The sequence below is a fragment of the Temnothorax nylanderi genome, unplaced genomic scaffold (assembly GCF_030848795.1).
Source record: "Temnothorax nylanderi isolate EJ_2023f unplaced genomic scaffold, tnyl_v1.0 TNYL_tig0461_pilon, whole genome shotgun sequence".
Lineage (NCBI taxonomy): Eukaryota > Metazoa > Arthropoda > Insecta > Hymenoptera > Formicidae > Temnothorax > Temnothorax nylanderi.
The window spans coordinates 12,544-27,098 of record NW_027249523.1 but is presented as its reverse complement, the minus strand read 5'-3'; the positions used below and the strand labels follow the sequence as shown (position 1 = coordinate 27,098).

Below are 14,555 nucleotides of genomic sequence, written 5' to 3'. Positions count from 1 at the left end.
GCGTTGTAATGCACGGCGCGATAAATTTCGGCGTTGTTGCGATCGAATGCGATGCAGCCGTAGCTAAAACAATTCGGGCGGGATTAATTGAAGCACTTCGGGGCGAAGAATTCAGCTGATCAATGCAATGCGAGGACGCGTCTCGATTGGAACAGGGAGTATAAATATCTAGTTAATAGTATCCGGCAACATCTTGGAGAAGGGATTACCGCGTGTAATGAGTATTTTATTACTAAGTAAATCCGATACAATCGGATCAGGTGAAATCCTGCTATTTACGGCTAATAGCGAACTAAAGTAGATCGAATCGAACAGTTCGGGGGGAGCTTTAGCTATATTGCCGTAGACAAGTGGATCATAACGGATAATCCTTATGCGCGCGCGATTGTTGTATTGTTTCATCGCGTCGATTATGTTTTCATGGAAAGCCGCATGGGAAACTGGCACTATGCGATAATCAATCGTTTAATTGAGAGCAATAATTGAACTAGTAATTGGCGGAAATAGATGTCTGTTATTATAAGCTTTAGCTATTAATATCGTAGATCGAAAATTATTACTGAGAAACGATATATTTCTAAACCTTTTTCTATTTTTTACATTTTCGTTATTACTTCTTCTTCTTCTTTTTGCTGTTTTATTTGGACTTATTTTATGTCATATGCCTTTCTCTTTAATTCGTCTCAATTATCAACGATACTAAGCACGCGCTGTTACTATAATAAGCTATGAGAAGGGAATCGAAACTTTTCTCTGGATTTATGGTGCAACAAATAAGAAGCATCGTACATATCCGGTGAAATCCCGATCTCGTGAGAAAAACTCTGATGTCGCGCGAGTCAGACGGGGCGTTACATCTCGCCTGTGCGATGTCGTCACATCTGACGATGACACACTGGCACACCGGGTATACTTCGGGCCAGAGTATCGGACATATATAAATAGATTTTTCAACGTCGCTGTGCCTGTCCTCCCGTCCCTGCGCAACCTATACATTTTTTTTCTTGCCGTCGCCGCCGTCGCCGCCGCCGCCGCTGCGCGTCGTATCTATTTTCCCGTTTTATTTATCTCCCTTTTGCCAACCTGGCGGCGATTCGATAAATGACAAAGTTCAGGAAAGCTGGCGGTAAGCGGCTTTTACAAATCTCTCTCTCTACTTCTGTCCGAAACTCCACGTAGCGATACTCATAAACTTCGAACGGATTATCGATTAATTATCTCGACATCTGATATGCTTGTGTCTGTTTGTACATGCATCGTCAAGGGCTAAGTAAATGTAGATCAAATAGGCGAGAATGTGTACACACCGAGAGATTTGTAATTAACGCCGTGTACACCGAATGATCGCTGTATAATTAACGAAATTACGAGGCGAGTAACCGGTTTAGCTCACGGAACCAGTGCGATTGCTTTCTTTAATCAGTATAAGAATATGTTATATGTATTGTAAGATAAACGATACGAGAGGCAAGAAGTAACTTAATTAATCCAAATACAGGTATCCCCCGCTTTACGCCACTTCGCTTTTACGAAAGACTTATATTAGTACCTGTTTTTGCTACCGAAAGAAATCCAAAGAGGATTTTCGTCGACTTTTCGACAAAAAAATGTTTCCTATATAAATTAATGGTTTATGCCATTTCGACTTACGAAAGATTTCATATGAACGCTCTTCTTTCGAATAGCGGGGGAAACCTATATTAACAATATTAATAAATCCACAAAATTTTTATATATAATTCTACGACAACGTGATATTTTGCGAGTTATTGATTTACATATTTCCCATAAAATTAATATGATAAGTATTAAAACACCTTTTTATACTCGGGCTTTACAAAATTTATATTATCGATGCATGGATTAACAGCAATTTGTTCGCCAATTTATGAATTATTAAAGTTACCTGCGGGGATAATGGAATTGTTACGCAAGGCACGGTGCGATTGAAACTTTCTCATTTCCGACTATCAGCTACTACTGTACTCGAAATATTCCCTTTTCTCTTCTGTCACCGTGCCACGCAATTGACGTAAAATCGAATCGGCGACACGGGACTTTTGAATATACAGTACAGTTACAGCATACGGCGATACCTTCCGATCCGCTCTTGAAACTTTCTAAGTAAATTATTATCAGTTTGACTTATATTAGACCGAAGTGAATAAATAGAACTGCAGTGAATAACTGCATTGAATCACGTTACAGAACTTCGCTGCATTACCTCCATTGAATTGTACAAATCGATTCATCGATTACATTCGCTACAATTCAAGACATTTCGTTGTTGTAAATTTGGAAACGTTTGGGATTGAAATTAATGAAGAATTGAATTATTTACACGCACACGTATAGGTTAAAAATACATAAAATAAATAATGTTCTTAAAAATGTTTAAAAATAATTGATTAAACACAGTATTATTTGAAAAAATTTATGTACTCTTAAGTAATCTACACAAATAAAGACAATTACAATAAGGACAATTTACGTTTTGATAATTACAAGAGTTTTGACAGAAAAAATTGAATTAACTAATAACACTAGTTTACAATTTCTTTATTTGCTTAATCAATAAACACCAAAATAAAATTTTGAAGATATAGATTCGCACAACATATAATTTGAAGGAAAAAAATATTCACTACATTTTATTTAATTTCTTTATCACATAAGTATGAAATATGTGATATTAATATAAATTGAAATATATTTAAAACATCTTAAACCATATTGGCAATAACTATAAATAGACCTAGGGGGCTTATATCAGTTTATGGAGGCTCATTATCAAGGAGATGAAAATGTGATGAGTGATTATTGCTGGTTTCTTCTAAAAGAAACAGACCCAACAGCTTACAAGAGATTTATACAAAATATTTTTAATATCTTTTATGAATTATAAATCAAGTTATTGCAAACATAAAATTCTATCTTATACTAGTACTTCTTTTCCTGAAATTTTGTACTTACTATTTATCACGAAACTTTGAATTTGTGATAGACATTTCTAAATATGTATAATAGGAATTTTTTGATTGGTATATTCGTATTCAAGGCAACAAAAATAACAGCCTTTGTTTGGTCATGAACAAAAACACTGTAAACTAGTGTAATTAAATAAACATGATTGTTTATTTATTACTTAATTTAAAGTTTCATACATCTCGTATGATCGAGTAATTGTGACCATTTTCATTAACAAGAAATTAGCATTCTAGAGAACAGCTTGCAAAATTAATTAATTACATACCATATTTTACCATATTAATTCATTAATTTACGAAGACGAATAACTCGTTAGATATATATTACGGTAGCTAACTAACAATGTGTACTGGAACATATTACTTATTATTTATTATATAGACAATGTTATATTATCTAAAACGAATAATCTCCACTTTTTTTGTGATATTACTTCTAATACAATTATAATGATATCGATACACAAGTTGTATATCTGATCCCAGAGAAGAATATTATCACAACTCAAAAATATACTATTTTCAAGAGACAGAAAAAACAAATTTAATTTAATTTTTTTAAATTGTGAGATAACTAACGCAATTATAATTACGATGTTTTGTTCCTCTTCTAAAAAGGAGATGTGAAGTTTATTGTTGTCGCTTTTCCGCGATGCCAATTGGTTCTCTTGCTGCGCTTACTTCATTTGCAGCTGTCATTGTATATTTTGACAGTTGTGTGTATCAAGGAGTTAATAGTTTAATAGTAATAGCATAATGTTAAAGCTAAATAGCGCGCGCGAAGCGCGCGTCTGTAGTGTCTAGTATAATAAAACTTATACTATTTTTTGAAGATGTCTGCTGTGATTCATTTGTCAATTCACTTATGACCATAGAGATATAAGACTAGAGTGCGCGAGTCATATGCTAGTATGTAAGAGGCTGCGATATAGGAATAGAAAAAGAACGCTGCAGTATGGGCTCCTTCTGTCAGACAAAGACAGAAGGGACCCATACTGCAGCTTTTTTTTTCTATTCCTATCGCGAAAAGACAGCTTTCTCTTTCTATTCCTATATCGCTTTTTCAGCTCGCTTGCGCACTCTATTCTTATATCTCTATGCTTATGACACTATTCATCTAGGAAACTACAACATAACCGGTTTAATAAAATAACGACACTTCTGCTCCGTGCAGCGGATTTCGCATATAGACTTGTGACAGTGTTATAAAATATAGATAATATTTTAGGAATTCCTTTTACGGGCTTAACTCAAAATCGAAATTTTTTGAGTTGTGACAGTATTCTTTTTGGGGTATGATATCTTTTCACATTCGTTACTTCATTAATAAAGCTTTTTATCACTTACCGACGCACAATAGTGGAATTATCAGCCACATAGCTACGATAATTCGGTAACATATGAACATAAGATCCAAATTAAAATAACGCTTAAAATAATCAATAATTTAAAAGATAATTCTTATACGCATAAAAATTTTTAATCGCCTTTCAATGAAATATTAGAATAATTGTACATTTTTCAAAAAAGATCTTCATAAGAATAAACTTTTATAATGTTTTAGATAAATTCTTTTTCTCTAATTATTATTTTTATATCATCGAAATAAAATGATTTGAATGAACGGGAAGAAATGACTAATTTTACGCAAGTATATAAGCAATAATGCTTACCGCAAGTTGCTCTACTAGCGCCCAATGCTTCCCTTAGGGCTCTTCCTTCTCTTCACGTATTGTCAAGCCTCCTCTTCCACCTTCTCACAGATTGTCAGAATTCCTTCTCAAGTTGCACTCGCATCACGATGCGCAACAGCGGATGTATAAGTGAACAATGATTGTAACACATACAAATACATCCAAATAAAAATAATATTTAAATAAATATATCAAAGAATAATTTTTGCACGCAGTTATTATTTTATTCGTAATTTTGACAAATATTTAATAAAAGAACAACAATTTAATGAAAATTTTTTTAGATTATTAACTTGCATAAAATTTGATAAGAAAAATATTCAATCCTGATATGATTTAAACTATTATACGTCTTAAATATTTGAAAATATTTTATATATATTATTTGTTAATATGAACTATGTCGTACTTTACTATAGTGTAAACTCGGGTAAGATGACTATACAGGAAAGATGGCCAACCCATGTTCATTTGAACATGGCGAGCTAGATTGAAAGAACATGGGTTGGCCATCTTTCCTCTATGGCCATCTTACCCGAGTTCACCCTATATTTTGAAAATTTCAAAATGTAATTTAAACTATTTTTATTTATTTAGGATGTATTATGTACAGTACGCTATTATATTACAGAGTGATCTAAAATAATGTAGTACTATACAAACGAACAATTACTTTCATCAGTAACGAATAATAAAATAGATTACGAAATGTTCACCTCGCTATTATTCTTGTCTATTTTCCTGTACGTTAAAAAAAAAACAAATTGTTTACGTTTACGGAACAACGTGCAGCACTGTAGGCAATGTAGTAGTAAAGGTAAACGCTTAGGCTGCCTTCATCGCAGTAGAAACAGTCGCAACGCCACGTACGCAGCGATATAGCCGCAGCCATTGCGACTGACCTACAATCGTTTTCCGAAATAATATCTGCTGTCTTTGTTATATGAAGCATGAGTAATATTTTGCGAAACGATCGCTCCGGGAAATATTGCGACCAAAATTTTTTGATTTAAAATTCGCAATTATTATGTAAAGTTATCCTAATATACCTAATATACCTAATATAAAATAAATATACGAATAATTATGTATAGTAAAATACAGCACACCTTTATACGTTAACATATAATATTATAAAAAATAACATTGCACACGATATGGTTATTAACACAATTAAAAATAATAATAGAACTCTCTTGTGAATTATATTGGCATATAATATTATAAAAAATAATTATTACATACGAGTGTATATACATATAATTATTAACACAATTAAAAATAATAATACGCATACAATCATCTTGGTTAAACTTTAATACGTTTACGTCTCTCGCTCACCATAATAGATTAACAAGATTAGAGAAATATCTATTACTATGATTTTAAATCAACGTGATTCTACGAATAATACGATCAGATGAATTCAAATGCAATGAGTAGATCGAGCTATAGCCTCGCTACACAGGTAGAATAGGTGTCCAAGCCGTACTTCGAAGGACCGGTACGTCTCTTTGATCCATTTGCAGTTATAGTCGATGCGCTATTCCCACGAGGCACTTCGTTAGCCTATGCATGTACGCGCGTGATCGTACCCGGCCTCTAGCTGCATAATGTAATCTCTCACCTATGCACGGTGCACGTACATAGATACACTGGGGCGTCCTACAACGCGTTCCGCCGTATCGTCACAGACAATTTATCGAAGCTCGATCGCCATTGGCTCGTTACAACTTTTGCATGGAAAATAGAACATAATTCGAAGGTAGGCGTAACCCCGATATAATGCTGGACTTCGTTACGCGAACAATTTACGGCAACTGACACTCGTGTAAATATTGCGTAAATTCTGCCATACGTATAATACTATTCTAACAAAATGTCTAATTATATTTTATTTTATTGTAGTGTCAATATATATTTGAAAAATGGAAGGCAATTGTATATTTGTAGAATACAGAGAGTTGCCATTACTATTCCGCTTTTGTACATCTATAAAGCTTTGATCTTTCGTAATTGCAACAAAAATATTGAAAGAAATGTATGCATAAAGACGTTTGAATATCACACAATCATTTTTTTTAATTTTAACGAGTAGAGTTCAATATAAAAAAAAGTTTAAAAATAAGACTGTTTTTATGTTATTATTATTATTATTATTATTGCAATTAGAATAGTAAATGATGAGTGAAAAGATTTTCTTTCTTCTCTTGCGCTTTTCCACTTTTTATTCTTAGTCCATCTCTTCCTCGGTCCGTCTCCTCGTCGGAGTTTGCACGACTAAGACATCCGGTTGGTGAATTATTCAGTATCCTAATGGAGGAATAATGCCTCACAACGCCTACGGTCGAAGCGTCAGGACGATTAGAATCCATTTTCCCGTGTCGGCCCTCATAGAGGTTTTGTTGCCCAAGGGACCTTCATCCCTCCCACATCTCATTTAATCGATCCTTCGACTTCTGGCGTCCGGGGAGTACGTCTTAATCTCTCGCCTCGTCTCGTTGAATTGATCTTTAAAATATGAGGATGAACCTTTCATTGCTTTCCGCTCCAGCGTTATTAGGATAAATCATGTTCTCGCCCTTTCAAATTAGATAATCTATATATTTCGCGTATTACATCTCGCCTACCGGTCTATAACAGTAATTGAATTCGCCATTCATTAGTTTCTACACAACACATATTTGACACTTAATAAATGCACTTTCGTAAGAACTTTTTATACAGACAGCAGGAGAAATATTAGATAATATAATTATTTAATAATTTGTATAAAATTATATGCACAAATAAAAGAATTTAGTTTAGCAGTACATTAATTTAATTTTGAAACACAATTTATTTTAAATATTATATTTTACACTATTTTCAATCGATGAGTAGGTCAAAGATAATTGCAGTATCCTAAAAGTACCGAGTTTTGTATTATCAAGGATATCAGATAAAAGGATGAACGGATATATAAATCACGTCGGGTTTCTTAATTCTTTGAAAAGGAGTCTGCTATCGCTGCATCCTTTATATAGGTATATAATGTCTCTTTATACTTTTCTCTCGTCTTCCATTCTCAATCTCATCTGAGCCGTTCTGATCTCGGCGAACCGAAGTCTTTCAATCCCCTTTTCGTCAATTATTCACAGCCACCTCGTCTCTTTTTTAGCTCCGCGATTATCCTCGGAATCTCGTTAAGTATATTTTCCGTACCGTAATCTCGCCTCTGACACTGACGTGTTTAGACAATTGTTAGGCAACTTCAACCGAGTTGGATTAATACATTCTATTTTGTTCAATTTAAAATGCTAAGTTTTACGTATGTGATTCCTAATTACAGATGTCTATACTTAACTAGATCGCTAACTTCGGACTTTGCCATGGCTATGGAAAATAACTGTGACGGCCGACTCCCAGATAAAATGGCGGCGGTGCGTGTGTCGTGCGTGTGTGATACTCGGCAGGCATGTGTATGTGTATGTATAATGTGTTGCGTGAGTGGCCATTTTATGAGGGAGTATCTTGACCGAACAATGGGCCGAACCCGAAAATCCTGCCGACACACTTTTTCACGGAATTAGCGATCTAGTTAAGTAGTATAGACATCTGTGTTCCCAACATATCAACGTACTACTTTAGAAATCTAAAAAGTTTTCCCTAAAAAATTTTTTTTCTATTCAACTCAAATGAAATTAGACTAAATATATTTTTAGTTTTTACCTTTTTTGCTTCACTTTCACAATTATATTTTATCTTATACGCTGAATGTATAATCAATGTTATCCGTCGCGCTGCCAGTAGCTCACATCGGTGGGGGTAAAATGCTTTTTCTTCCCCGGCAATCATCGACATTTGTTTGCATAGAAGCATGCCCATTACGCGCGCAGCGTCGCTCTGTTCAATTCCAACGCGAATAAGATTTTTTTTAACTTGACCGCGACACCTCGAACAATACGAGTGCACAGAACGAGGCGCTGTGATACGCCTGTTCAAAATTGCCAGTCGTAAACTATTTCTCGTGTATCGTGATTTTCATTCGCTTTTGCACTCGTTTTCTTTCGTGCTCGACGAAGATGAACGCATGCTACTCTTTTAGGACTTTCTAGCTTTCAAGAACTATTACAAAGACGAGCCGTAGTTTTATGACAATGGAAATAACAGCGCATTACTGATCTTGCACAGTTTATCTTTCCTCTTTTTCTTTTCATGTTACAGAGAAAAAGAAAAAAGAAAAACTATGCAAGAAGTTCAGCTAAAACGAACAGGCCTCATATCCATAAGGTCTATATATGGCTGTTACTATGGACGAGGGGTGGGAGGATAGGATGACGCGGGAGGGGAAACCACGACTAAATTCGACAAACTTCGGTTAGACTAGTACAAGTATTTCTGTGAATCACCCTGTACTTAAACACGCGTCGTGGTTTTATGACGATGGGATAACAGCGTATTATGACGCGACACACAGTTTTACATCGAATTTAACACTTCTGTATTTAATCAGAAACCTTTTTCCGAAGAAGAATTGTGCAGACACATTTAAAAATTCTATATCTTTTTATTAACCCTAGGTTACTATCCCTACTTCTTGTCTACGTCCATTACTACTATGAATCTGGAAATACCTTCATCTGTTCATATCTCTAGCAAGCATTAATATCTTTTACCTTCTTTTTTTAAAATCGAAATACCAAAACTTAAGCGGACTATATAAGCTTTATTTTGGAAGACCATAAAGAGGACAGAAGTTATAAAGGCTTAAAACGAAGGAAAATTTATGTATAGCCAGTAAAATCATCTTTTCGCAAAAGATATAAAACTGAAACGTTTAAAAAAGCTTTAAAGCGGCTAACTGCATCATAAAACATAAAATTTAAATATTATTAAAAATAAATGTTTTGCTAGAATTTAAACAATTTTAATATAAAGCTGCAAGGGATCAAGTACATTTATAAGTTTTCTTAGAAGTTTTGTAGCTCCTTGGATAAATGAGCGGTTACATAAAAATGCATATAATACACTTATTCATTCATGCTATAACAATATATTTTGCAGATAAATCATTGAAACATACAATTAAAAAAAATTATCTTAAATATTAAATATAGGTGCACACTATTCGCATAATATCGAGCGATGCTTCTCGCATCGTGGTCTTTTGCATTGAAAGGACAAGTAAATCGAGTTTTCCTATCACTAAAGGCAGAACTTTATTTGGACCTTACACATTTATCTAATTTGTAAGTAAGGGGATCATATATGTGTTATGATTCGCTATTTTCTGCCTTAACAACGCTTTCCATTAGTTTTTGTAATTTCTTGGTGATTCCATTACGATGTAATAAACGTCTTTTTATATGTGGTATGTATAATTGTTTAGCTAATGTTTTTAAAAACTCAGAATTTGTTAACTTTGTGTTGTTCTTTTTGTTCAAATTATGTAAAATATAACTATTAATAAAGCTTTGATCTAACATAGCATAAAATAATTTTACCACCCAACGATCAGACTTTCGTGCAGTACTGTATTCACGACATAAATGGTCAAATTTGTCAGTGCCTCCTTTAGTAGAATTATAAAATTCAATGATTTCTTGTTCTTTTACAACAACTGCATCTCCTCGTTTATGTAAAGAAGACGAAGACAATACTAAATTTATTTTACTTTGTTTCGGACAATGTGAAAGTAATGTCACATTATCAGCATAAAGATAACGCGAATCATTAATTTCAGTGAAATTTTTCATTTTTAGTGGTATCTCTTTTTCTTTAGCTTGAATTGTCCCTACCATACTAAGCGAACATTTATTTTTCATGCTTTGCACTAGAGGCACTGAAGTGAAACGTTTATTACAAGTAATGTTTCTGTGACTATCATAGATCGGCTCTGATAATTTACGAACATAATAAGAAGGCATAGACTTTTGAGGTCTCTTATCGTCTTTTCCAACGTGAGGAATAGCATTTATCATATAATAAGTGTCTGAATCGTTCATCATAACAATTCTAAGCCCCTCTTTTTTATAACCCATTTTAACACGAAAAGGACATTTACCGTAAAAATTTACTAACTGCTCGCCTATTGTTACATTTTTACCCGGCGAATAATACTTTGTACAATTCGATATAAATAAATCCCAAAGGTCACGAATTGGTGCTAATCTATCACTTTGGCGACGTTCTCGACGTGTACTTTTATCATCGAACTGTAACAATGCTATTAAATATACAAAACGTTGTTGTGACATGATTGAGCGAAAGACAGATGATGATTTCCATAGTTTTGATATATTACGAGAATTTTCTTGTACTCCGCAAAAGTATAAAATTCCAATAAGAGCTTTTAATTCCTCGAGATTAATATCTGATAATTTATTTAAATTTTTTTCTTTACAATTTTTTCGTTTTTGTGAAAGCTCAACGTTAGTGTATTCGACAATTTTACTTAGCATTTCGTCAGTAAAAAGGAGAGACCATACTTCTATTGGAGTATCCTTATTCTTCGCATCGCTCAACACTTCAGGTTCATAATCTGGTACTTTATCTGCTTCTGTTTCTTCTTCTTCCGTCGGCGGTGTAACGGACCATTTAAAGTAGTTGACGCTATACATAAAACGACTCGCCAAGGATTTAGTTCCTCGCATCGAAGCATGAGCTGCCTTTTCTTCACTTTCAGCCTGTTGATCTATGTTTTCTACGATGTCATATGTTTCTTCTTCCGATTCGATAGCGCTTAATTCTTCAACATTATCTTCTTCTGAGGAACTTTCATTACTTGCCAAGGATATAGTTTTTCTCGTCGACGCGTGCGCTGCCCCTTCTTCTTCACTTTCAGTCGATTGTTCTACGTCCTCTACGATATCATATGCTTCTTCTTCCGATTCGATATTACTTAATTGTTCAACATTATCGTCCTCTGAGGAACTTTCGTTATCAATAGGTTTTTCCATTGCTGACTAAAACTGATTGAAGATACTAGTTTATATTACAAATATAAAATATTATTAAAAAGTAGGAACATGCATAATATAACAAAAATATAAAGTTACGTTGACAAAATATTGTTCTTTTGATATATATACTTACTGGATAAAAATGCGACGCAGTTACTTTGATCACGTTTGTGAAATCTGTAAACACTTTTAAGATGTTTTCGTTTTCGCTGCTGAGGTCGATTTGGCATTGTCGTTATAACTGCCACTTCGGGAGAGTCAAAACTCTATTCTCTTCCCACCACAATAAGGCAAAGATATCATTAGTGAAATTCTATGAGATACCAACCGATAAAAGTTTCTACTCGAGTTTCTCAGGGTAGTAACCTGGTGTTAATTCTATATATTTTTTGGGTGTAGACTAGTGTAGATGAGCGCACCATCTACACTAGACGTGGAAAATATATAAAATGATACAGAGTATAAGGTAACGCATGAAATACATTTAAATGATGATAGCAATTTCTAGTGCAAGAAAAGATACGTGTGATTAGAAATCGGGAGATCTAGAAATGGCGCACTTATCTACACTAAACGAACGGACGATTTAGAATGGTTAAACCAATCAAAAATACGCAAAAACATCAGTGCATTATCACAATTGGCAACGGGAAAGTTATCGCTAAAAGATATTCTTTTTCGAAAGATATCGAGTACTATAGCTTAATTAAATAGAATTAGTTATTATACGTAGCACAGTAGGCTTTTTTTGTACAGAAAATTCATTACGGCCAATAAAATATGACACCAAAAAATGTCTTTTTTTAAATTCGTAATAACAATATAATATCAAGATACATAATATTAATCTGCCACTAACAAATGCTTTTTGATTATTTTTAGTCTGAGTAATGTTGAATTCAGGTCGTTACAAAAACTTAAATTATATAGAACTTCTCGAAAAAAATTCTTGCCAATTAAGTAGTTTCAAAAATGCCGTAATTTTCAAAAGAATTTTTATAAATTTTGGTATTTTATTTTAAAAAATGACGAATTATACGAAATACGATTTTTTGCTCTTTAACATCGTAAAACACAACTTTAGACTGTTCAGAAATAAAAAAAAAAACAAAATATTATAATATAAATAAAGATATATTGTATTACACATATTGCATTAGAATTATTAAATATATGCATGTTGTATTTAATTTCTTAAAAGTGTTTCTATTTAACATGAAATATACTAATTATTTAGGCAAATATAAAAAAATACAAAAATAATTAAAAATAAGTCATTAAAAAAAGATACAGAATTAACTCTAGATTAATACTCTTGGATCCGGGAAATTCGAGTAGAAACTTTCATCGGTTGGTACTCAGGTAATAATAATGATTTCTTTGGCTTGTGGTGGGGAGGGAACAGAGTTTTGATTCTCCCGAAGTGGCAGCTATAACGATAATGCCAAATCGACCTCAGCAGCGAAAACGAAAACATCTTAAAAGTGTTTACAGATTTCACGAACGTGATCAAAGTAACTGCGTCGCATTATTATCCAGTAAGTATATATATGAAAAGAGCAATATTTTGTCAACGTAACTTTATATTTTTATTATATTATGCATGTTCCTACTTTTTAATAATATTTTATATTTGTAATATGAACTAGTATCTTCAATCACTTTTAGACAGCAATGGAAACGCCCAGCGGCGAACAGGAGATAGATATGCAAGAGCAGTTGCGAACACAACCTGAAAAACCTATTGATAACGAAAGTTCCTCAGAGAACGATAATGTTGAAGAATTTAGTGATATCGAATCGGAAGAAGAAGCATATGATATCGTAGAGGACGTAGAACAATCGACTGAAAGTGAAGAAGAAGGGTCAGCGCATGCGTCGACGCGAAAAACTATATCCTTGGCAAGTAATGAAAGTTCCTCAGAAGAAGATAATGTTGAAGAATTAAGCGCTATCGAATCGGAAGAAGAAACATATGACATCGTAGAAAACATAGAGCAACAGGCTGAAAGTCAAGAAAAGGCAGGGCATGCGTCAATGCGAGGAACTGAATCCTTGGCGAGTCGTTTTATGTATAGCGCCAACTACTTTAAATGGTCCGTTACACCGCCGACGGAAGAAGAAACAGAAGCAGATAAAGTACCGAATTATGAACCTGAAGTGTTGTGCGCTGCGAAGGATAAGGATACTCCAATAGAAGTATGGTCTCTCCTTTTTACTGACGAAATGCTAAGTATAATTGTCAAATATACTAATGCTGAGATTGCACGAAAACGAAACAATTGTAAAAGATCAATTATACGTTATTTATCAGATATTAATCTCGAGGAATTAAAAGCCCTTATAGGAATTTTATACTTTAACGGATTACAAGTAAATTCTATTAATTTAGAAAAACTATGGGAATCATCACCTGTCTTTCACTCAACCATGACAAGACAACGTTTTATATATGTAATAGCATTGTTACAGTTCGATGATAAAAGTACACGTCAAGAACGTCGCCAAAGTGATAGATTAGCACCAATTCGTGACCTTTGGGATTTATTTATATCGAATTGTACAAAGTATTATTCGCCGGGTAAAAATGTAACAATAGGCGAGCAGTTAGTAAATTTTTACGGTAAATGTCCTTTTCGTGTTAAAATGGGTTATAAAAAAGAGGGGCTTAGAATTGTTATGATGAACGATTCAGACACTTATTATATGATAAATGCTATTCCTCACGTTGGAAAAGACGATAAGAGACCTCAAAAGTCTATGCCTTCTTATTATGTTCGTAAATTATCAGAGCCGATCTATGACAGTCACAGAAACATTACTTGTAATAAACGTTTCACTTCAGTGTCTCTTTTTCAAAGCATGAAAAATAAATGTTCGCTTAGTATGGTAGGGACAATTCGAGCAAAAGAAATAGAGATACCACTAAA

The 14,555-nt window shown here is 33.7% G+C and overlaps 1 protein-coding gene across 1 annotated transcript; it reads right to left on the bottom strand.

The window, feature by feature from the left end:
• Positions 1-9,693: 9,693 nt before the first annotated feature.
• On the bottom strand, positions 9,694-11,835 carry LOC139783010 (piggyBac transposable element-derived protein 4-like). The gene is made up of 2 exons (XM_071722134.1): positions 11,759-11,835; positions 9,694-11,634 (listed from the first exon to the last, which is right to left on the bottom strand). Exon 2 carries the CDS (start codon positions 11,620-11,622, stop codon positions 9,937-9,939), a length of 1,686 nt encoding a protein of 561 aa, XP_071578235.1. The 5' UTR covers positions 11,623-11,634; positions 11,759-11,835; the 3' UTR covers positions 9,694-9,936.
• Between the last annotated feature and the right edge of the window lie 2,720 nt (positions 11,836-14,555).

What these genes read in the sequence shown, in the direction of transcription:
- LOC139783010 (XM_071722134.1), bottom strand. Translation starts at nt 11,622, where the DNA reads ATGGAAAAACCTATTGATAACGAAAGTTCCTCAGAGGACGATAATGTT.